The 25672-nt window shown below is 40.2% G+C and overlaps 1 protein-coding gene and 1 pseudogene across 2 annotated transcripts in view; one reads left to right on the top strand and one right to left on the bottom strand.

Moving 5' to 3' along the window:
• Positions 1–2804: 2804 nt before the first annotated feature.
• LOC105471578 (succinyl-CoA:3-ketoacid coenzyme A transferase 1, mitochondrial pseudogene) lies at positions 2805–4092 on the bottom strand (annotated as a pseudogene).
• Positions 4093–4224: 132 nt separating this feature from the next.
• LOC105471577 (succinyl-CoA:3-ketoacid coenzyme A transferase 1, mitochondrial-like) overlaps positions 4225–25672 on the top strand; it is a 148841-nt gene continuing 127393 nt past the window's right edge. For both annotated transcript variants that reach the window (XM_011724127.3, XM_071074865.1), the window contains exon 1: positions 4225–4750. In XM_011724127.3, coding sequence (XP_011722429.2) covers positions 4249–4750 — 502 coding nt within the window. In that variant the 5' untranslated portion in view covers positions 4225–4248. The remainder of the gene's footprint in view (positions 4751–25672) is intronic.

The raw sequence follows: 25672 nt of genomic DNA, 5'->3' as shown, positions 1-25672 counted from the left end.
ATAGATTTGTGTCATCTCTGATTTATTTCAGCAGTGTTTTGTCATTCTCCTTGTAGAGATCTTTCACATCCTTGGTTACATACATTCCTAGATGCTTCATTTTTTGTGGCTATTGTATATGGGATTGTGTTCTTGACTTTGTTCTCAGCTAGAATGTCACTGATGTATAGAAATGCTACTAATTTTTATACAATTATTTCACATCCTGAAACTTTACTGAATATGTTTACAGTTCCAGGAGCCTTTTGGGAGAATCTTTAGGGTTTTCTATGTATAGAAATATATCATCAGCAAAGAGAGATAGTTTGACTTTTTATTTTCCTATTTGGATGACTTTATTTCTTTCTCTGACTGATTGCTCTGGCTAGGCCTCCCTCTACTATGTTGAATAGGAGTGGTGGGAGTAGGCATCCTTGTCTTGTTCCAGTTCTCCTGGGAAATGGTACCAGCTTTTGCCTGTTCAGTATAATGTTGGTTGTGGATTTGTCATAGATGGCGCTTCTTATTTTGAAGTGTGTTCCTTTGCTGCCTAGTCTGTTGAGGATTTTTATCATGATGAAATGTTGGATTTTATTGAAATATTTTTCTGCATCTCTGAGATAATCATATGATTTTTGTTTTTGATTCTGCTTGTGTGGTGAATCACATTTATTGATTTGTGTGTGTTGAATTAACCTTGCATCCCAGGAATAAAGCCTACTTGATCATGGTGAATTAACTTTTTGATGTGCTACCGGATTTGGTATGCTAGTATTTTGCTGAGGATTTTTGTGTTTATCTTCATCATGGATATTGGCCTAAAGTTTTCTTTTTTTTGTTGTGTCTCTGACAGATTTTGATATCAGGATGATGCTGACTTCATAGAATGAGTTAGGGAGAAGCCCTCTTTCCCAAATGTTTTGAAATAGTTTCAGTAGGATTCATATCAATTCTTTGTATGACTGGTAGAATGTGGTTGTGAATCTGTATTAGTCTGTTCTCATGCTTCTATAAAGAAATACCTGAGATTGGGTAATTAATACAGCAAAAGGGTTTAATTGCAGTTCCACATGGCTGGGGAGGCCTCAGGAAGGTTACAATCACGGCAGAAGGGAGAGCAACAGATCCTTCTTCACATGGTGACGAGAGAGAGAAGAATGGGTGAAGGGGGGAAAGCCCCTTATACAACCATCAGATCTCATGAGAACTCTCTCTCTATCATGAGAACAGCATAGGGGGACCATCACAATAATCTAATCACCTCCTATGAGGCCCGTCCCCCAACACCTGGGGATTACAATTCAGACTACAATTCAAGATGAGATTTGGGTGGGCACACAGAGCCACATCATGTCAGAATTAATCTATTCTTGGGCTCTTTTAGGTTGGTAGGTTTTTTTTTTTTTCACTTTGGAATATTTATTATATTCCTTAATGCATTTCTTAGCAAGTATAGCACTCTTTAATCAAGAATATAAAGTCATCTACTTAGAATCACAATATCTTAAAGATGCATACTGGAATGATAAGCAAGTTTGAAGATGTAACTATCAACAATTCTTTTCTAAGTCATATCAGTATATTACTCTCATGAAACTTGCACATTCTAAGAAAGGTCGTTTTTTTTCCCCCAGTACTGGGAAGGTATGCATTTAACCATGTGGCCAGCCAGAAAGGCTATTTTATTTATGGTGTGTGTTACTTATTAAAAGCCTGTCCTTTCTCTAATATTGTATATTACACAATTGTAGCTACACCTGAAGAGAAGTGAGTTTCAATGACCACTATCACCTAAAAACATGAATAAGTTCCTATATTTAGGACCAGAGGAATGATATATTGTACTGTACGATGCCTACCTCTGTCCAGAGGCCAGCTATCTCACCTGTTCTTCAGGGTGCCTAGACTTCTTACCCATCTATTATCAGGGATGCTTCTGAAGTCATTCCCATGGGCCCCTGTCTAGTATTGAGAATACCTCTAAGGAAGTTTCTTTCAAATCTGATCTACCCGCCATGTTTATTCCCTGACACTAAAAGTTCACTGACTTCAAATCCTAGACTTGTCCATCATTATTTTCCCTAGTTGGACAAGGCTGAATTAAAGACACTTTGTTAAAGGAAGTAGCCTTGGCAGAAGAAAAATCGTTGTTCTGTAGAAGTGTCATTCAATATTTAAAATCTTTTCTGAACCAAAAAGAGAGCCTGAAAGTAAAGCACCTTTTATGTTTTAACTCTGCTGTCATTGCTACTAAGGATTCATGGTAAATTATCCTGCAGCCCTTCTTGGCTTGAGAGGAGGTACAGCACAAGTAGCCCACAGGGTCTCAATAACAGAAATATTCTCAAGGACCCTTGAGAATACAAAGGAATACTGGGCTGTTTTAAAATGAGAAAACAGAAGAATCAGTTTCTTCTGTTCCTATTCCTATAATATGCCTTAGTCTTTGAAAAGCACAGATAGACAGTTGGTTTGAACTAATTATTTCTCCCTGCTCTCCCCCACAAGAGACATTCCTGCTTGCCTTCTTGGGCATCTGTTTAAAAGCAGTATGGGAAGAAGGGGGATGCTCTAGGGGGACAAGATGTAATCATAAAATCTGAAGCCCCAAAAGAAAAGTCAGAGGAGGTTGAAAAAAAAAAAAAACATGAAAGCAACTCTCCTAACCAGAAAATCAAATATGTTATCTTTCTTTCAGGATTAATAATTAATAGTTAAGAGGAAAGCCACATCAATTTATAGGGCCCTTCTTTGGGAAAGGTTCATATAATTTAGCATACATACCATATTCAGTGAAAATGCATTCAATATAATTACCTATTATAAAGACAACCTTCTCGGTACTTAACAAATGAGATAATTATAAATGCTCCTTTTGCTTTTTATTAAAATGTCACAGCATGCCTAGAGAACAGTTTATATGGATGCATAAAGTCTGAAACCCTAGAAGAAAACTAATCAAAAACCACCTGTTAAATACACAATTATGATTACTGGTGGCCTTTCAATTAAATCCTATGTGTTTAAAATGAAAAACACGCAGCCTGGTACAAATATTCATGTTTCAATTTGCGATCTGCTGCATTGGCATGAGTTTTGGTGAAACTGCAAAATCACACCCGGTACTCTTCTGTGTGTCATCCACTGTCAGACCTTCCCAGAGCTCAATCAGAGTCAGCCCTTTTTTCTTGTCCACATCAAACACAGCCTTTTCAGTAATAATGCGGTTGACACATTGCTTTCCACTCAATGGTAATGTACAGTTCTCCATGATTTTATGTGCATTTCCCTTTGCAGAATGCTCCATGGTGACCACCACTTTGGTTTTGGCACTGGACACTACATCCATAGCACCTCCCATTCCTTTCACCATCTTCCCAGGTATCATCCAGTTAGCCATATTTGGAAACCTGCATCGCTCCTAGCATTGTCAGATCGACATGTCCCCCTCTAATCATTGCAAATGATTCATCGCTGGAGAAAAAGGAGGCTCCTGGAAGAATAGTAACTGTTTCCTTGCCTGTATTGATGAGATCTGCATCAGCTTCATGTTGTCGTGGGTGTGGACCCAAACCCAGGACTCCATTTTCACTTTGAAGATGAACAGTCATATTTGGGCTGATAAAGTTGCTGGCCAGGAGAGGGATTCCTATGCCCAAATTAACATACATGCCATCCTCAAACTCAAGAGCGGCCCTCTTGATGATTCGTTCCCTTACGTCATCTCCAGGTTTAGCAGATTTGGCTTCCTCATCTCCCTCTTTCTGGATTGATAAAGGCTCAATTCTTTTCTCATATTTTTCTCCCTTTATAAGGCGATGTACATAAATCTGAGGAATATGGATGTCTTCTGGAGCAAATGCTCCAATATCCACAATTTCTTCAACCTCTACCACTGTGGTTTCTTCACCTTTGCACATTGGCAAGTTGAAATTCCTTGCACTTTTCCTGAAAATCGCGTTTCCTGCTCGGTCCGCCTTCCAGGTTTTCACCAAAGCAAAATCCCCTGTAATTGCTTCCTCCAAAATAAAGTGCTGACCATTGAACTCCCTCGCCTCTCTTGGCTTACTGGTAATGGCAATACTGCCATCTTTGTTGTATTTGATGGGCGATGCTCCTCGAAAGGCCGGGAGGACGTCACAGCCGCGCTGTGGAGGCTCCAGCCCGCCCCTCTTTTCTTCGCAGTGAATCGGCTGCGCCCGGGACAGCGCGCACCGACGCTCAAACGCGCGCTCCACCCGGTAGCCTCCTCCTGCCTCAGGCCCGAAGATGGCGGCTCTCAAACTCCTCTCCTCTGGCCTTCGGCTCTGCGCCTCTGCCCGCGGATCTAGGGGAGCCTGGTACAAGGGATGTGTTTGTTCCTTTTCCACCAGTGCTCATCGCCATACCAAGTTTTATACAGATCCAGTAGAAGCTGTAAAAGACATTCCTGATGGTGCAACGGTTTTGGTTGGTGGTTTTGGGCTATGTGGAATTCCAGAGAATCTTATAGGTGCTTTACTGAAAACTGGAGTAAAAGGACTGACTGCAGTCAGCAACAACGCAGGGGTTGACAATTTTGGTTTGGGGCTTTTGCTTCGGTCCAAGCAGATAAAACGCATGATCTCTTCATATGTGGGAGAAAATGCAGAATTTGAACGACAGTACTTATCTGGTGAATTAGAAGTGGAGCTGACACCACAGGGCACACTTGCGGAGAGGATCCGTGCGGGCGGGGCTGGAGTTCCTGCATTTTACACCCCCACAGGGTATGGGACCTTGGTACAAGAAGGTGGGTAGGTTTTTAAAATTGCTGATTCAGTTTTGGAACATGTTATTTGTCTGTTCAGGTTTTTACTTTCTTCCTGGTTAAATCTTTGGAGGTTGTGTGTTTCCAGAAATGTATCTATTTCTTCTAGATTTTCTAATTTGTGTACATAGAGGTGTTCATGGTAGTCTCTGAGGATGTTTTGTATGTCTGTGGGATCATTTGTAATGTCATCTTTGTTATTTCTGATTGAGCTTATTTGGATCCTTTTTCTTTTCTTTGTTAATGTAGCTAGTGATCTATCAGTCTTGTTTATTCCTTTGAAGAAACAATTATTGGTTTCATTAATCTTTTGTATGGACTTTTTGGTCTCTATTTCATTCAGTTCTCTGATTTTAGTTATTTCTTTTCTTCTGCTATCTTTGGGGTTGGATCATTCTTTTTTTTCCCCTATATCTTTAAGGTACAATGTTATATCATTAATTTGAGCTCTTTCCAACCTCTTCATGAAGGCATTTAGCACTATAAACTTTCCTCTTAACACTGTTTTAGCTGCATTCCAAAGATTTTGGTGAGTTGTATCTCTATTTTCATTGATTTCAAGGAACTTTTTAATTTCTGCCCTAATTTTGTTGTTCACCCAATAGTTATTTAGAAGCAAATTGTTTGTTTTCCATGTTCTTATATAGTTTTGAGAGATATTATTGGTATTTTTTTTTTGCACTGTGGTCCAAGAGTGTGCTTAGTATGTCTTAATTTTTTTTGAATTTATTGCGACTTGCCTTATGACCAAACATATGGTCAATCTTAGAATATGTTCCATGTGTAGATGAAAATAATATATTTTCTATGGTTGTTGGATGGAATATTCTGTAGATGCCTATTAGGCCCAATTGGGCAAGTGTCAAGTTTAAGTTCAGAATATCTTTGTTAGTTTTCTGCCTCAATGATCTGTTTGGCACTGTCAGTTGGGTGATGAAGTCCCCTATGTTATTTTGTGGCTGTCTGAATCTTTTTGTAGGTCAAAAACTTGTTATTATAAATCTGGGTGCTCCAGTGTCAGGTGCATATATATTAGGATAGTAAAGTTTTCTTGTTGAAATAAACCCTTTATCATTATGTAATGCCCTTCTTTGTTTTTCTTGGTTGTTGTTGGCTTAAACTCTGTTTATCTGATATTAGAATCGTGACTCTTGCTTTTTTGTTGTTGTTTATTTGCATGTTAGATCTTTCTCCGTTCCTTTATTTCTAGCCCGTGGGTGTCATTACATGTGAGATGTGTCTCTTGAAGACAGCAGACAGTTGGCTCTTGTCTTTTTATACAGCTTGCCACTCTATGCCTTTTAAGATGGATGTTTAGATAATTTACATTCAGAGTTAGTGTTAATATACAAGATTTTGATTCTGTTGTCATATTGCTGGCTGTTTGTTTTGTAGACTTGCTTGTAAAATTGCTTCATATTGCCTGTGAGTGATGCGTTTGAGTGTGGTTTTTTTTTTTTTTTTGTGGTAGCAGGTTTCAATCTTTTGTGTCCATGTTTACCATTCCTTTTAGGGCCTTTTGTATGGCTGATCTGGTGGTAACAAATTCCCTTAGTGCTTGCTTGTTTGAGAAGGATTTTATGTCTCCTTTGCTCAAGAAACTTAGCTTAGTGGGATGTGAGATTCTTGGTTGGAATTTCTTTTTTCTAAGAATGCTTAAACATGCCCCCAATCTCTCCTAGTTTGTAAGGTTTCTGTTGAGAGGTCTGCTGCTTGCCTGATGAGGTTCCCTTTTTAGTTGACCCGACCTTTTCCTCTAGCTGCCTTCCATATTTTTTCTTTTATATTCACCGTGGTGAATTTAATAATTATATTCCTTGGGAGTGGTTGGCTTGTATAATATTTTGCAGCAGTTCTCTGTATTTTTTGAATTTGTATGCCCTTCTCTCTAGCTAGATTAGGGAAATTTTCATGCACTATATTCTCAGATGTGTTTTCCAAGTTACTCTCTCTCTTTTTCTTTCAGAAATATTCATGAGTCATAGATTTGGTCTCATTACACAATCTTATATTTCTCAGAGGTTTTGTTCATTTTTTAAAATTATTTTTTCTTTGTTTTTGTTGGATCGAGTTGCTTCAAAGAACCAATCTTCAAGCTCTGAGATTTTTCCCTCAGCTTGGTCGATTCTGCTGTTTATGCTTCTGATTATGTTATAAAAGTTTTGAAGTAAATTCTTCAGTTCTAGAAGTTTATTCTGTTTTTTTCTTAAAATTATTATTTCATTTTTCAGCTCCCAGGTTGTTTAACTGCTTTCCTTTTATTCCTTGGATTGGGTTTCAACTTTCTCCTTGATCTTGATGAACTTCCTTGCCACCCATATTCTGAATTCTGTTGCTGTCATTTCAGTTATCTCAATCTGGTTAAGAACCATTTCTGGGGTACTAGTGTGTTCATTTGTAGGTAAGGGCACACAGTGGCATTTTGAGTTGCCAGAGCTCTTGCACTGATTCTTTCTCATGTGCAAGTGCTAGTGTTTCTTTAACTGTTATGTAAGTTGAGTACAGTCAGTTGGCTTTGTTTCTGGAGGCTTTCAGAAGGCCAAGACTCTGTGCAGATCTTTTCTTTGTAGTTGATTTTTTCCTTTAGCTTTATTTTTTATTTTTATTGTTATTATACTTTTAAGTTCTAGGGTACATGTGCACAACGTGCAGGTTTGTTGCATATGTATACATGTGCCATGTTGGTGTGCTGCACCCCTTAACTCGTCATTTACATTAGGTATATCTCCTAATGCTATCCCTCCCTCCTTCCCCCACTCCACAACAGGCCCCACTGTGTGATGTTCCCCTTCCTGTGTCCAAGTGTTCTCATTGTTCAGTTCCCACCTATGAGTGAGAACATACGGTGTTTGGTTTTCTGTTCTTGTGATAGTTTGCTGAGAATGATGGTTTCCAGCTTCATCCATATCCCTACAAAGGACATGAACTCATCCTTTTTATGGCTGCATAGTATTCCATGGTGTATATGTGCCATATTTTCTTAATCCAGTCTATTATTGATGGACATTTGGGTTGGTTCCAAATCTTTGCTATTGTGAATAGTGCTGCAATAAACATATGTGTGCATGTGTCTTGATAATAGCATGATTTATAATCCTTTGGGTTTATACCCAGTAATGGGATGGTTGGGTCAAATGGTATTTCTAGTTCTAGATCCTTGAGGAATTGCCACACTGTCTTCCACAATGGTTGAACTAGTTTACAGTCCCACCAACAGTGTAAACGTGTTCCTATTTCTCCACATCCTTTCCAACACCTGTTGTTTCCTGACTTTTTAATGATTGCCATTCTAACTGGCGTGAGATGGTATCTCATGGTGGTTTTGATTTGCATTTCTCTGATGGCCAGTGATGATGAGCATTTTTTCATGTGTCTGTTCGCTGCATGAATGTCTTCTTTTGAGAAGTGTCTGTTCATATCCTTTGCCCACTTTTTGATGTGGTTGTTTTTTTCTTGTAAATTTGTTTGAGTTCTTTGTAGATTCTGGATATTAGCCCTTTGTCAGATGAGTAGATTGCAAAAATTTTCTTGCATTCTGTAGGTTGCATGTTCACTCTGGTGGTAGTTTCTTTTGGTGTGCAGAAGCTCTTTAGTTTAATTAGATCTCATTTGTCAATTTTGACTTTTGTTGCCATTGCTTTTGGTGTTTTATGCATGAAGTCATTGCCCATGCCTATGTCCTGAATGGTATTGCCTAGGTGTTCTTCTAGGGTTTTTATGGTTTTAGGTCTAACATTTAAGTCTTTAATCCATCTTGAATTAATTTTTATATAAGGTGTAAGGAAGGGATCGAAGGGATCCACTTTCAGCTTTCTACATATGGCTAGTGAGTTTTCCCAGCACCATTTATTAAATAGGGAATCCTTTCCCCATTTCTTGTTTTTGTCATGTTTGTCAAAGATCAGATGGTTGTAGATGTGTGGTATTATTTCTGAGGACTCTGTTCTGTTCCATTGGTCTATATCTCGTTTTTGGTACCAGTACCATGCTGTTATGGTTACTGTAGCCTTGTAGTATAGTTTGAAGTAAGGTAGCATGATGCCTTCAGCTTTGTTCTTTTGACTTAGGATTGACTTGGCAATGCAGGCTCTTTTTTGCTTCCATATGAACTTTAAAGTAGTTTTTTCCAATTCTTGATGAAAGTCATTGGTAGCTTGATGGGGATGGCATTGAATCTATAAATTACCTTGGACAGTATGGTCATTTTCACGATGTTGATTCTTCCTATCCATGAGCATGGAATCTTCTTCCATTTGTTTGTGTCCTCTTTTATTTCATTGAGTAGTGGTTTATAGTTCTCCTTGAAGAGGTCCTTCACATCCCTTGTAAGTTGGATTCCTAGGTATTTTATTCTCTTTGAAGCAATTGTGAATGGGAGTTCACTCATGATTTGGCTCTCTGTTTGTCTGTTATTGGTGTATAAGAATGCTTGTGATTTTTGCATGTTGATTTTGTATCCTGAGACTTCGCTGAAGTTGCTTATCAGCTTAAAGAGATTTTGGGCTCAGATGATGGGGTTTTCTAAATGTAAAATCATGTCATCTGCTAACAGAGACAATTTGGCTTCCTCTTTTCCTAATTGAATACCCTTTATTTCTTTCTCCTGCCTGATTGCCCTGGCCAGAAATTCCAACTCTATGTTTAATAAGAGTGGTGAGAGAGGGCATCCCTGTCTTGTGCCAGTCCTCAAAGAGAATGCTTCCAGTTTTTGCCCATTCAGTATGATATTGGCTGTGGGTTTGTCATAGATAGCTCTTATTATATTGAGATACATCCCATCAATACCTAATTTATTGAGAGTTTTTAGCATGAAGGGCTGTTGAATTTTGTCAAAGGCCTTTTCTGCATCTATTGAGACAATCATGTGATTTTTGTCTTTGGTTCTGTTTATATGCTGGATTACGTTTATTGATTTGCATATGTTGAACCAGCCTTGCCTCCCAGGGATGAAGCCCACTTGATCATGGTGGATAAGCTTTCTGATGTGCTGCTGGATTCGGTTTGCCAGTATTTTATTGAGGATTTTTGCATCGATGTTCATCAGGGATATTGGTTGAAAATTCTCTTTTTTTGTTGTATCTCTGCCAGGCTTTGGTATCAGGATGATGCTGGCCTCATAAAATGAGTTAGGGAGCATTCCCTCTTTTTCTATTGACTGAAATAGTTTCAGAAGGAAGGGTTCCAGCTCCTCCTTGTACCTCTGGTAGAATTCGGCTGTGAATCTCTCTGGTCCTGGGCTTTTTTTGCTTGGTAGGCTATTAATTATTGCCTCAATTTCAGAGCCTGTTATTGGTCTATTCAGGGATTCAACTTCTTCCTGGTTTAGTCTTGGGAGGGTGTATATGTCCAGGAATTTATCCATTTCTTCTAGATTTTCTAGTTTATTTGCACAGAGGTATTTATAGCATTCTCTCATGGTAGTTTGTATTTCTGTGGGATTGGTGGTGATATCCCCTTTATCATTTTTTATTGTGTCTATTTGATTCTTCTCTCTTTTCTTCTGTATTAGTCTTGCTAGTGGTCTATTAATTTTGTTGATCTTTTTGGAAAACCAGCTCCCAGATTCATTGATTTTTTGAAGGGATTTTTGTGTCTCTATCTCCTTCAGTTCTGCTCTGATCTTAGTTATTTCTTGCCTTCTGCTAGCTTTTGAATGTGTTTGCTCTTGCTTCTCTAGTTCTTTTAATTGTGATGTTAGGGTGTCAATTTTAGGTCTTTCCTTCTTTCTCTTGTGGACATTTAGTGCCATAAATTTCCCTCTACACCCTGCTTTAAATGTGTGCCAGAGATTCTGGTATGTTATGTCTTTGTTCCCATTGGTTTCAAAGAACAATTGAAACCAATTTCTGCCTTAATTTCATTATGTACCCAGTAGTCATTGAGGAGCAGGTTGTTCTGTTTCCAGGTAGTTGAGCAGTTTTGAGTGAGTCTTAATCCTGAGTTCTAGTTTGATTGCACTGTGGTCTGAGAGACAGTTTGTTATAATTTCTGTTCTTTTATATTTGCTGAGGAGTGCTTTACTTCCAACTATGTGGTCAATTTTGGAATAAGTGCAATGTGGTGCTGAGAAGAATGTATGTTCTGTTGACTTGGAGTGGAGAGCTCTGTAGATGTCTATTAGGTCCACTTGGTGCAGCGGTGAGTTCAATTCCTGGATATCCTTGTTAACTTTCCCTCTCATAGATCTGTCTAATGTTGACAGTGGGGTGTTAAAGTCTCCCATTATTATTGTATGGGAGTCTAAGTCTCTTTGTAGGTCTCTAAGAACTTGCTTTATGAATCTGGGTGCTCCTGTATTGGGTGCATATGTATTTAGTATCGTTAACTCTTCTTGTTGAATTGATCCCTTTACCATTATGTAATGGCCTTCTTTGTCTCTTTTGATCTTTGTTGGTTTAAAGTCTGTTTTATCAGAGACTAGGATTGCAACTACTGCATTTTTTTGTTTTCCATTTGCTTGGTAGATCTTCCCCCATCCCTTTATTTTGAGCCTATGTGTGTCTCTGCACCTAAGATGGGTCTCCTGAATACAGCACACTAATAGGTCTTGACTCTTTATCCACTTTGCCAGTCTGTGTCTTTTAGTTGGAGAATTTAGCCCATTTACATTTAAGGTTAATATTGTTATGTGTGAATTTGATCCTGTCATTATGATGTTAGCTGGTTATTTTGCTCATTAGTTGATGCAGTTTCTTCCTAGCATTGATGGTCTTTACAATTTGGCATGTTTTTGCAGTGGCTTGTACCCGTTGTTCCTTTCCATGTTTAGTGCTTCCTTCAGGAGCTCTTGTAAGGCAGGTCTGGTGGTGACAAAAGCTCTCAGCATTTGCTTGTCTGTAAAGGATTTTATTTCCCCTTCACTTATGAAGTTTAGTTTGGCTGGATATGAAATTCTGGGTTGAAAATTCTTTTCTTTAAGAATGTTGATTATTGGCCCCCCTCTCTTCTGGCTTGTAGAGTTTCTGCCGAGAGATCTGCTGTTAGTCTGATGGGCTTCCCTTTATGGGTGACCTGACCTTTCTCTCTGGCTGCCCTTAACATTTTTTCCTTCATTTCAGCTTTGGTGAATCTGACAATTATGTGTCTTGGAGTTGCTCTTCTCGAGGAGTATCTTTGTGGCGTTCCCTGTATTTCCTGAATGTGAATGTTGGCCTGCCTTGCTAGGTTGGGGAAGTTCTCCTGGATAATATCCTGAAGAGTGTTTTCCAACTTGGTTCCATTTTCCCCGTCACTTTCAGGCACACCAATCAGACATAGATTTGGTCTTTTCACATAGTCCCATATTTCTTCATTTGTTTTTACTCTTTTTTCTCTGAACTTCTCTTCCCGCTTCATTTCATTCATTTGATCTTCAATCACTGATACCCTTTATTCCACTTGATTGAATCGGCTACTGAAGCTTGTGCATTCATCATGTAGTTCTCGTGCCATGGTTTTCAGCTCCATCAGGTCATTTACGTACTTCTCTACACTGGTTATTCTAGTTAGCCATTCGTCTAATCTTTTTTCAAGGTTTTTATCTTCTTTGCGACGGGTTCGAACTTCCTTCTTTAGCTTGGAGAAGTTTGATTGTCTGAAGCCTTCTTCTCTCAACTCGTCAAAGTCATTCTCCATCCAGCTTTGTTCCATTGCTGGCGAGGAGCTGCACTCCTTTCGAGGGGGAGAGGTGCTCTGATTTTTAGAATTTTCAGCTTTTCTGCTCTGTTTTTTTCCCCATCTTTGTGGTTTTATCTGCCTTTGGTCTTTGATGATGTTGATGTACTGATGGGGTTTTGGTGTGGGTGTCCTTTCTGTTTGTTAGTTTTCCTTCTAAAAGTCAAGACCCTCAGCTACAGGTCTGTTGGAGTTTGCTGGAGGTCCACTCCAGACTCTGTTTGCCTGGGTATCAGCAGCAGAGGCTGCAGAACAGCAAATATTGCTGAACAGCAAATGTTGCTGCCTGATCGTTCCTCTGGAAGCTTCATCTCAGAAGGGTACCTAGCTGTGTGAGGTGTCAGTCTGCCCCTACTGGGGGGTGCCTCCCAGTTAGGCTACTCGGGAGTCAGGGACCCACTTGAGGAGGCGGTCTGTCCTTTCTCAGATCTCAAACTCCGTGCTGGGAGAACCACTACTCTCTTCAAAGCTGTCAGACTGGGACAATTAAGTCTACAGAGGTTTCTGCTGCCTTTTGGTTGGCTATGCCCTGCCCCCAGAGGTGGAGTCTACAGAGGCAGGCAGGCCTCCTTGAGCTGCAGTGGGCTCCCCAGTTTGAGCTTCCCTGTGCTTTGTTTACCTACTCAAACCTCAGCAATGGCAGGCACCCCTCCCCTAGCCTCACTGCCGCCTTGCAGTTTGATCTCAGACTGCTACGCTAGCAATGAGTGAGGCTCTGTGGTCATGGGACCCCCTGAGCCAGGCGTGGGATATAATCTCCTGGTGTGCCATTTACTAAGACCATTGGAAAAGCACAGTATTAGGGTGGGAGTGACCCGATTTTCCAGGTGCCATCTGTCACAGCTTTTCTCGTCTAGGAAAGGGAATTCCCTGACCCCTTGTGCTTCCCAGGTGAGGCAATGCCTCGCCCTGCCCCCATTGTCTGACAAGCTCCAGTGAGATGAACCCGGTACCTCAGTTGGAAATGCAGAAATCACCTGTCTTGTGCATCACTCATGCTGGGAGCTGTAGACTGGAGGTGTTCCTATTTGACCGTCTTGGAACCAACCGCCCCTCGTTTAGTTTTCACAGGTGCTGTATATTGGCAAAGTATTTTGGTGTTGTGGTTTGGGCTGTTATTGAGTAGGTTGAAGTTAAGAGTTGTGGCCAGCAGATAGACTCTTAGCCAATGGATCTTTTACATTTTGATGCATTTTAGTGGTAGTGCTCTATGGGTATGGGGGAGAGAGTTGACTCCCTTACCTGTGCTGCTCCTGGGCCTTGGAGGAACCCCCTCCAATTACTGTTTTCATGCCAGCATTTTCTTTGTTAGGTGTTCTGGGTCACAATGCTCCCTCAGGAAGGGGATGTGGTTGGCAGACAGGCCATACCTTTCCCAGACATACCCGGTGCAGGGAGGCATGTCCTAGTCCCCTGCTGGCCTGTGAGAACTCAGGCATCTCAGCCCTCACAGTATTCTAAGAGTGAAGGCTCCCCCACCTGCTTGGGCACCAACCAAGCCAGCAAGTCCCACTCAGCTAGGAGTAGCAGGAGTGGATGGAATCATCTGATCCACCCTCTGAGTGCTTCCCAGGGGAACATGGGACTGTGCCCACCCACAGAATTTTGGTAGAGGCAAGGCTTTGTGCCGGAAACCCCAGCTGGTGTGTCCCACCAAGCTAAGAGCAACAAGGATGGGTGAGGTCTCCGGTTCCACCATTCAGGTGCTTCCTGGGGGAACATGGAGCTGTGTCCCCTGGCAGAGTTCAGGCTGAAGCTGAGCTGTTGTGCTGGAAGCTGGCATTGAGCCTTGTCTGACAGGGGGAATGGTCCAGTCTTCCTGCTTCCAGACACCATGACTGTGGCCTCTATCATGGCTATGGCAGCTAGCACTGAGCTGGTCCAGGGTCCAAGGCCTGTGGGAGGTCCCCTAGGGACTTGAGTGTTGCCTTTATAAAAACTCCAGGTGGCTCTTTGGATTAATCAAGGGACCCAGGAGGCCGAGGTCATTCTCTCATTTCCAGGATTGTACAGGTCCCTGTGGGAAGTGTGAATCCCCCAGGGGCTCTCACTCATTCACCTTTTCTCCATGAAAAGGAGCCAGCTCCTTCTGGCTCCATGTTGATCTCAGAGGTGCTGCTGCCAAGCTTCACTGTTCTCTGTTCTTAGTGTCCCCTCACTTCCTTGATGGATCCCTATGAGGCTTTTTAGACAATTGACTTGTAGCATCAGTGATTACTCACCACTCTGTCTGTGAGAGCGGCACACACCAGCTACTTCTAGTCTGCCATCTTGACCCCCTCTTGTTTTAATTTTATAGTATTAGATATCTGCAAGTCTTAGAAAATCTCAAGGGGGTGGCCCAGATTCTGCCTTGGGCACATGCAAGACAAGGAAAAGAAGAAAAATCCTGCTTATGACACATTCCTCCCATCCCCATGTGACCTTTGCTGCTCCCTTGAAAGGTGTTCGGTTCTACTTAGGCTGATTTAGCCTTGCTGGGGCTGAGACTCTGCAGCTGAAGATAACTGAGGATAAGGTATTAGTTTCTAAGGAAAAAATCCCCATAGGCTAATCTGGCATCAAGATGATTAATACTTTTCACTAACAAATAAAAGTTCAGGAGTCCCAGGGAGTTCAGTCACCTTAATGCCATTAAAGCTATAAATACTCTTTGAAGACATAGACTGTTGGTGTTGAAATATTAGCCAAATGATCTCTAGTGGCTGCGGAAATTTACCACTTCCCTTGAGAAGTGACTCTGCTCATAGCCTGTGGAGCCTTCTGAATTTGCTTCTCCTATTCAAATTGTACACTATCTTCCAGAGTTCTTAGCAGTACCGTTGGTCATCTTTGAGGGGAGGATAGACCCTACTAAAACCATCATTTAGGAGGCGGTGGAGGACTTTGCCTAGGGTGCCTTCATTAATTTCTATTTTTTACTCCTGAATACATTTTCTTCTACAAAAAAAGCTATTAACATGGTGTCAAGATCCATTTGTTTCAGCCATTTTCCTTATTGTATTCATTCTGCATGCTATTAGGATCAATTTCTTCCTATGGGATCCTGGATCTTATGACAGGACATTAGCTCTTGTTCCAGGGAAATCTCACAAAAGTAGCCACATTGATCAGGGTAGCATAACATCCTAGCTCCTGGGCTTGTTATACCTTCATAGGACCTATACTGCACTTTGGAGACACAAATCTCAGATGAAGAAAAATTCAATCCAAGGAAATGCACTAATGCTGCATGTCTTTCATTTTTGAATTCCCAGAGTCTAGAACTATGCTCCAACTTTGAAATGAATCACTTAAAAATAATATATAAGTAAGAAAATGCAGTGGAACTTATGGTCTGCACCTTTTTGGATTTGGGTATGCCTGGAGATCTGGGATCTTGGGTGGGTGAGGTAGGGGTGAGTGAATGGAACATGATAGCAGTTTGTGGAGGTCTATTTGTGTGGGGAGCCACTTTGGGTAGGAAAGTATCTTAAAGGGAGAAATATGTGTGCATGAAGGGCTCGGACTATTTACGTGGCTTTGGTGATGGAGGTGGGGCAAGAGCAGGTATGATTCTGCATGTAATGTGGTACCAGTCCCTCTGATCTATGCCCAGCTCAATTCCATGGAATTGTACCTGAGCTGTAGAAGAGACGACATCCTGCAATCTATTTCATTACTACTGTCTCCACTTTATATTACACTCAATTGGAGGGGTCTGGCAGTGCTGTGCTGGTTATCCCACCCCTTGGTGCCACAGACCACTTTGCAGTTTTGGCTGTTCCAGAGAGTGAGTAATGGCATCAGGTAGGAAACTATAGTAGCCTGAGAGAAGACAGCAGAGGCAGTGTGGTAGCAGTGTGCCCAGAAAAGACACGTAGTTCTTGACTAGATTTGCATGTGTACATATAAATAAACTCCCATAAATGCTTATGGGGGTTGAGGTCTTCGTCAGAGGCTGAAGTTTTACGTGATCAGATGGTGTCAAGGATAGAGATATTTTTATGGTTGTTGTTAATGTTATGTCACCTGGACCTTTAGGCTGTGGAAGTGTGTGTGTATGTGCATGTGGATGTGGATGTGTGTGTGTGTTTCTCAAATTCAGGGATACTCAGTTGAATCTCTAGGGATCCTTAGAGATTGGAGGCTCCTTCACAGCTTCTCTGGCTCTAATTTGAAATGTGGCTGGGTCAGCATGTCTGGATGACTTTCCAGTTGGTTTCCCAGGAGAAAGAAAACAGCTCAGAGCACTTGTTAGTCCAAAGGTTTAAATGCACTAGAGTCAAGATAATTAAGGATCTCCAGGAGAGCACAGAGAAGAGTAATTGAGAGAAGCCAAGTGAAAAATAATGTGGGGAGAAAGGGAGATGAAGGGCATTAACACACAATAAGTTGGCAGGTCCTTGTTTAGATGATAGAAGGGCTGAGATGATAACAAGAAAGGTTGGGACAAGCTGTAGCCAAAGGAAATTTCATTTGAACATTTATCAGCATGTCCAAAATGAGGGATCCATTGAACGAAGGGCGCAGAAAGGGAGTCATCTGACTCACTAAAAATGAGCATTCCCCTAGCTGAACAAAGATCAGCAGACTGAGGGGGTGGCTAAGAAAATACCATTATAGCCTGTGCTGCTTCTAACCCTGACAGAGTTGGAACAAAGCTGAGTTTTGAAGGCAGAATTGACACCATGATGATGGAACTTGTGTCTTGCTGTGCCAATGCCATCCAGAGATGTGAGCAGTTAAAGGACTAAAATGAAATGGAGCCAGAAGATCGATGTTATTTGGCTGGGCAGGCAGTTGGGAGCCTGCAGTTCACAGGGGGCTCCATCTAAGTGCTTGATTTCTTTTCTGTTTTTTAAGAGAGACTAGTAGTTCAGAGGAGTCCAGTGCTCCTGCTCCTTCCTTCAACTTGGAGACATCGGTGGGCAGAACTGAAGTGCAGTTTGCTAGAAACAGAACACTGTTCTGGATGAATGATGCTTCTGTACAGGATAATGCCTTTCTGAGGCTGGAGCACTGGCTTTGAGACTTCCCCATTCAGTGCAAGCTGGACCAAGCAGGCCTGTGTCAGACAAGGACAATGAATCTAAGGCAGATCATATGATGACTCCCTGTTGTTAAAAGAGCATTCATGTACTACCCAGCACTGTCTGTGCTCCGGTGAACATGATACTTCACTGTTATCCTTCCTGTGGGGTTATGCCAACCATCCCAGTATCTCAGGATGTAGGACTCTCAGTACTAAAACCAAGAGAGCCCCTGGCAAACTGGGACAGTAGTAACACTAGCATAGGAGAGCCTTATTAGGTATGCCTTGTGCTTAGTGCTTTACCTGATTTATCTCAAGCATTTCCTCTATCACTTCTGAGGAAGACTGTTACTTGTTCCCATTTTATGGATGAAGATAGGCAGGCAAAAACATGTTAGTTCACTTGCCTAACAAAATGTTAATGTCCGTTCTCTTTGGGTAGTGAGAGTCCAAGTGAACTTTACTGTTTTTCCATGTTCTATACAGTGTTTAAATTTATTAAGTGAACATGTATTATGCCATAATATATATAAAAAAAACCCAATGTACCTATTTTCCTTGTGGGAAGGTAAGTAATTTACCAACATCATGTATTTAATGAGTTGAATCTGGAATCCTGCATTGATGAATTGCCAACCACCATAGCATCAGGACAGGCTTAAAGAAGAAATTCCCTCATTTTAAGGTCTTTCTGATTCTTTGGGAAGTTTCCATCCTCACCTCTGACTGCCTTAGAACCAACCTATGCTGAATTCTCTATAATAAGAATGTTAGAATGAGTTTTCTTTGTGTAATAGCTTCTCAACTAAGTGGAGTACTCTCTTTTGCAGTGACCAGATTTCTTTTTAGCTATAAGATGCCAGATATGAGAATCTTACTCTTAGCATATTTAATTAGCACCCTGGGGCAAATGCTGATAAAGTCCTATTTCTCATGATTGTGGGAGAGTATGTGGAAACCCAGTGGAGGGCTCCTAAATTTCTCGATTTTATCACCAGGGCTGTCCATCCCCTGCTGTCTTGCACATCTGTGCAGTTCCAGTTGCTGCCTCAGAGAGAAAGGGCAGCAAGGAAGGTCAGCCAAGTGACCCTACTAGTGGAGGAGGGGCAGAGGAGGCTTTGAGCTCAGCTTGGCTGAAGTCCTCAAATTTACTTGGGAAACAACGCTTTTCTATACCTTCCAGGTTTGCCTTGAATGCTACAAATTTATGGGACTCATGCTCATCCTAAAGCAAATTCCTCTGTGTTTCCCCTTAGTAAGCTTGAAACATTTAAGTGGATTGGAAGTCTCCTTGCAATGATTCTCCCACTCTGACTTGTACACACTTTTGGCACTAGTTTGTTGGGAAGCACTTTGGTATATTGATTAAGGTTCTGGAATCAGACTGCCTGAGTTTGAATGCCAATGAGTTAGCTATGTGACTTTGTGTAATTCAGTTCATCCCTCTAAGTGTAAATGTTTTTATATATAAAATGGGATTATAATCATACCTAACTCATAAGATTGATGTCAGGATTAAATAATAAAATGTACATATATTAGCTGCTGCTGAGTAAATGCTCAATACCTGTGTTTTCACCTGGATTTAACAGGGGCAGGCAGGGTCATGAGGAAGCTTGAACTCATAGGCATGAGCTGAAGCTATTGTCCATGAGTTTTCTGGAAGGGAAGGACACAAGGAGGCTGGAACTACATGGTTATGTTCATGATGTTTGGGAAAGCCTCATTCCTGCTTTTAAAGTCTTCCAACTGATAAAGTTAGAATCACCCAGGATCATCTCTCTTACTTAAAGTCAACTGATTAGGGACTTTAATTACATCTGCCAAATCCCTTTACCCAAGTACCTAGATTAGTGTGTTTTGCTGAATAACCAGACCCTGTAACTAGCCAAGGTGATGCCCCCAAAAGCCATACCCAGCTTTTAGCTGTGATCATTTATTTTAGTTTCCTGTGTCTGCTGTGACAAATTACTACAACCTCGGTAGCTTAACAGAAATGTATTCTTTCACAGTTCTTGATGCCAGAAGTCTGAAACTAGAATCACTGGGCTGAAATCAGTGTGTCAGGAGAGTGGCATCTCCTCTGGAAGCTCTAAGGGAGAATCAGTTTCTTGCCTCTTCCAGATTTTGGTGACAGCCAGCATTCCTTGGCTTGTGGCTACATTGTTTCAATCTCTGCCTCCCTGGTCACATTGCTTTCTCCTTCACTATGTATGTCAAATCTCCCTCTTCCTCTTTCTTATAAGGATACTTGTGATTACATTTAGGACCTATCCAAATAATCTTGCATCTCAAGACCTTTAATGTAATCATGTTAGAAAAGACATTTTCCATATCAGGTAACATTTCCAATTTCCAAGGATGAAAACCTAATATTTTGGGGGACCATTATTCAGATTGCTACATCACCTCTTCATGTATTTTTGGAAGCTTGCTTTATGCCGGGGACTTTACCAAGCTGTTGGGAATATGGAGATGAAATAGTTACAGTCTCTTCCTTCAAGGAGCTGACTGGTAACAAACAGAGATTCTTCAGGTACATGAGGAGCCTAGCAGTAATACCAAGAGCTGAGTCAAAGTGCCTCTGGATGGTTATTTGTGATGTGGTGAAGGATTTTAGAGGAGAAAAGAGATCACTGTCAACTGTGAAGATCTGGGAAATTTTCATGGAGAAGAGAGGATATGATTGTCCAGAGCAATCCATTTCAAATTTGAGCATGTATAACATCACCTATGAAACTTCTAACAACACAGATTGCTAGGCCTTACCTCCAGAGTTTCAGATTTAACAGGTCTAAAGTAGGGCCTAAGAATGTGCATTTTAAGTAAGTTCAGAGGTGATGAAGATGCTGCTGGTCTGGAGACCACACTTGGAGGAACACTGTTTCTATACACAAAAAGATGATGGTGGGAGGGGAGGTAGCTCTTTCCTTTCTTGAATTAATTTAGGTCACAATTTAGAGGTCACTTTCTCAGACAGCACTCCTCCTTTAAGACAGAAGAAAACCTTGTCACATTAATTTACCCTGCTATGTTTCTTCATATTATTTATCATCACTGTCGAGGGGGTAGTGTCTGTCTCTCCTGCCAGGAGGTAAGCTTCATGAGGATGCAAACTCTGGCTCTTTTGTTCACAGCACTTAGAAAAGTGGTTAGCACATGGTAGGTGCTCAATAAATATTTGTTAAGTGAAAGAGTGAATGATCTTAGATTTCATGTAACTTAAAGTTCGTTAACTCCTCTGACCTTGTTCCTTCAACACTAAACCAGTCTCTTCATCCTGAGAGCAATTATTTAAATAGAATTAAATCAGTCAAGTTGGCTGTTTGAGAGGACTTTTTCATTTTTTTCAATATGTTCTAGTTGACACAGTCTATGCAGAGCTGAAGATAATTTGGAGTTTCCTTAAGCAGTGAAGAAATGCCCATAAAGTAATTAGGTTGGTTTAAACTCATTTACTTCTTAATATTTCCATTTTTGAGTAAATATTTCATGCATTGCTCTTCTGGGAGGCAAAGAGCCAGGAAATTTCAGCAATAATGTGTGTATAGAATTTCTTTTTTCCCCACAGTAGCACATTTTGAAAGATATCTCAACAGGTTATGACAAGTAGAACAGGAAAATATTATTTTAATTTCCCTGGGTCAATTATTAGAATTACTGAAAAATACACTTAAATCACACTTTATCAGTATGATCCAATCTGAGGAGGAGGGTAAGTAAAAAAGGACTGGACTGGTTTATCATGATTAAGTTTGTGCCCAAAATGCCAAAACAAATCAAGCCCACTGGATGCATCTGTCTTCCAGCTATTGAATATAACCGTGAAAAGGGGGATTCAGCCTGTCTAAATGTGGCATGCTGCTATAAAGCAGGTGGTAAAATCTAAAGAAAATTTAAAGCAAAGTACATCTTATGAGCTATGTTCCTAAATTTTCCCTTCGGAAACAGATGTCACATAATAAACCGTAATAAAAACTTTGAACATGTAGAAGGACATTTTGAATAATTAGAAACTTATTTTAGTCATCGAGTTTGATGATAACTACAGGGCTCTTCCCTAATTCATCTCCTTCCAAGCAGAACAAGAGAGGTAGAAATGGGGTCAGGTTAGGGGCAACATGCTCTATGTGGAAAGGTGGGGTGATCAACTCATCCCAGTTTGTCTAGGACTTTCCCAGTTTTAGCACTTCTTATCTTGTATCCCAGAAAACCTCTGTGTTCTGGAAAACTTGGACAACTGGTTGCCCTAGGCACAGGCTGGCTCTGTTATTAGGTAATGACTTCCTACTACTAAGGATAGTACATAGAGGTTGAATGGCCATTTCCCTGCATGAAGTGGTTCAATCTCTAATGAATTTTAGAGGTTGACTGGCTGCAATTCTCTTATTCTCCAAACAAATAAATCCTCATCTCAAGAAGCTAAATACCTAATTATAGTCATATAAAGCAGCATGTACTTGTGCAGATTCCTATTTTATCTTAACTTTAAAACAAAGGTGGATGAATTTATGAATTCTTAACAGTTGATCGTTGCTTTTAAAGGTCTATTTGACAAATAATTCACTCCCCTTCCAATTATATACAGTTATTTGGTGTTTAAATGTCCTAATCTTGTACCAAGACTTTTTTTTGCTTTTTTTTGGTAAAAGGACTAATTTAAATGTGTGTGTGTGTGTGTGTGTGTGTGTGTGACAGAGAGAGAGAGAAAAGAAAGAAAGAAAGAGAAAGAAAGAAAGGGGGCAGGGAGAACAAATACTATGTAGTAGGATTTTCTTTTCTTTCAACTTTTATCATTTATTAGCTCTTCTATTGATACTTTTCACTTGAAACAAAAGCTACACACCATTTGTTTTGGAGGACAACTTCTTAAACTGTCATTCACTTGTCTATTCTCCCTTTGGGATACGAGTGATGTGTGGACATCAAGGAATCTCAGACTGTAACCTTGAACCCATAGCCTCAGAGTGATAGGAATGGGTGGGCTTGAGCGGGTAAGTGGGAGGCAGTGCAGCCTAACTAGAAGAGTGAGGTTTTCTTCCTCATTTCCCTACCATCCCAGGTCATCAAAAATAAACACCTGCCTTTTTAGATTAAATTGTGTGTCTGCTCTAGAAAGGATGAAACAGTTCCTTGGACAATCAGTATGTGTGAAAGATTGTTAAAAGGCCACGCAGTACTAATTCTCTTCTTATTTCCGTCTGACAGATTCCTCATTTTGTTTGAGGCAGCAGTGTGAGCAGTTTAAAACACTCAATTTCCCAGCTTCATTTGCAGGTTGGGTGGCCATGTAGTATAGTTCTGACTAATGAAGTACAGGCATAAATGCCCTTTGCTTTTCCTTTACTGGAGAAGCAGTGACCATATTGTGACCACAAGGCAACAATCATGAAGAAAAGGGAAATCTCACAACATCAGTTTTGACATTGTTGAGTCGGTGAATGAACACCTACTTCTAGAATTTTTGTTAAATGAGATAACTGGTTAAACTTCTGTTAGTAGCTACAGTTGTAGGATTTTCTGTTTCTTCCAAATAATTGCTTTCTAACTGATCCAGGATATATGATACAGTGGAGAGTGTGCCACAGGAGGAAGCCGGAAAACTGTTCTTGGTTTATTTTTTTTCTGCTGTTACAGATGATATTTTGAGGTCCATTTTAGGTCTAAGAGGTCGAATTCCAATTCCAAGTCATTTTTGAAATAGAAGTTGTTATTTCTTCTAGTGTGTGTGTGGGTGCAGTAGTATCTATGATAGTTAATAGTAATAATGAAGATTATTTAGTCTAAACCAGAGCCTATTTTCTTGCTGCTCCCTACTAAGTTTCTCTGGCAAAGATGTTTGTCTTCTCAGGGTTACATTTGGTTCAGCTATGGCAATTCTATTGTGTATCCTGTCCTTCTACCCAAAGTTTGTGTTGAAATTGATTAATGTTGATGAATTGCCTTGAGCTTCATGAAGATCTGAAATTATTACAACCTGAGGAAGGAAGGGCCATGCTTATGTGACTAAGACAGAAAAATCTATAACAGAATCTGTGCAATTTCTGTTTTCCTTAAGCTGCACTTGTGAATGGACCCCTGTTCCTCCTTGTTCACCCTTTGTAGCACCATGGAGTTAAAATGCAATAAGTTGAAATGGCTGTGCTCTGAGTCTATCTGATGTCACTGTTGTTACCTTGACACAGAAGCAGGCAAGTTTTCATGACTTGTTGGAGGTTATGAAATCCACCGACTTCAGGGATGACCTTGATGTCTTCTAGGAATTCAGGCTCTGATAAGTATAATTAACTCTAACCAGTGGGAAATCTCAAAAGGAATAGCTTCTTCCTCAACATTGAAGTAACAAAGAAAGCGAGCTGCCATTTAAGATAAATATCAACATGCTGCCAATAACTGAGTGAAGGTTTGGAGATATTTATCAGTGTAGTTTTTTCACAGAAGAAGTTGTTTCACAGAAGAAAACAAAATGTTGATTGCCTTGGTTCCTCAAACTGAGAAACAAAATGTCAGGGATTATTTCAATCTTGTGCTCCTACTAAGCTTCCTTTTTGACCAGTGCCTCCCCTTCCAATTCCCTCATGCCCATTTAATGTTAATAATTTTCTGGAGCAGCTGACTACTTTCTTCTTGTGTTCCCCTTCATAAGCTGGCTACAAAGCTTGTTCCTTAGTTACCTCTGATACCCCTTTAGAGGTCTATGTGAATTTTTTCTCTTGCAGCCTGTATCTGAAGGTAAGGTAGTGGGAACAGTTATGACAGTTACTTGAGGGGCAATTTTGCCCTTTTGGTGAGATGAGAGGGAAGAAAATGTGAGCAAAGACGAATCTGCAAAATATTTCCTTATATTACTGTACTTCTAGTTGGGGACTTAGAAGGGAACTTACAATTCAAGTCATTGTGCCCATGTGGTTAGTGACATGTGACTATTGATTATTTGAAATGTGATTAGAGTGACTGAGGAACTGGATTTTTAATCTTTTAAAACTTTACATCATTTAGATTTAAATTTGAATAAGCATATTGGCTTATTCTTGCCATATTGGACAGTGAAGATATATAGTATATAGGAATGTTCTCAGAGTTCATGTGTCGGTTCAAGAGTTATTTTAAGGAATCCTAGATTCAGGAAGTAAATTGATCTCATTATCCCTAGCCATTATTGAGATATGATGAGTGTATTAGAACTCAAGCTTTATCAAAGTTTTTCTTTATTTTTAATTTTTTTTTGTATTTTATGTAATTCTACTAAGCATATTTCAAGACTGCCGGGCCTGGGCCCTTGTGAATCAAATATGTTATATTAGACAGGAAGGTAATATTGACTACAAGATAAAAGCACAGGCTTAAAAATGTGGCACATATGCACATGGAATACTATGCAACCATAAAAAGGATGAGTTCATGTCCTTTGCAGAGACATGGATCAAGCTGGAAACCATCATTCTCAGCAAACTAACACAGGAACAGAAAACCAAACACTGCATCTTCTCACTCATAAATGGAAGTTGAACAATGAGAACACATGGACACAGGGAGGGGAACATCACAGACTGGGGCCTGTTCGGGGGTGAGGGGCTAGGGAAGGGATAGCATTAGGAGAAATGCCTAATGTAGATGACCAGTTGATTGGTGGAGCAAACCACCATGGCACGTGTATACCTATGTAACAAACCTGCACGTTCTGCAAATGGATCCCAGAACTTAAAGTATAATTTAAAAAATCATAAATGTCTGACTTCAATGTCTGATTCTACCTTTTCCTGGTTGTCTGTTTTTGGGTAAGATAAACAACCTATGTGGGCCATAATTTTCTAATTTTAAAATAGAGAAAGTAGCTCCTATACTCTGAGGTACTTGCTAAGTGTTAAAATGAGATAAAATAGCAATAGTAGTTAACACAGCCCTTGACATAGAGTAAGCACTTAATCAGTGTGTCTGTGTATGTGTGTGTGTTTGTATGTACGTTCATGTGTGTGTGGAAGTCTGGGTTACATACCCACACACCCATACAGCTTCACTAGCATTTTATAGTTATATTTATTTTTTGATAATCTATACATATGTTTATATGTATATTTATAGAAGTGTGAATATGTGTATAGGAACATTACTTCTATTTGGCATCTGGTAGTAAGTTGCCATGTGGTATAAATGTCCAACATTTAAAAAAATTATCCTATATGTATTTGATCATTTTTATTTTGTCAACAAACATTTCCTTTTTTTCAAAGCATAAA

This window comes from Macaca nemestrina, chromosome 12 (genome assembly GCF_043159975.1).
Source record: "Macaca nemestrina isolate mMacNem1 chromosome 12, mMacNem.hap1, whole genome shotgun sequence".
Lineage (NCBI taxonomy): Eukaryota > Metazoa > Chordata > Mammalia > Primates > Cercopithecidae > Macaca > Macaca nemestrina.
The sequence above is the reverse complement of the archived record's forward strand: the minus strand, read 5'-3'. Positions and strand labels throughout refer to the sequence as shown.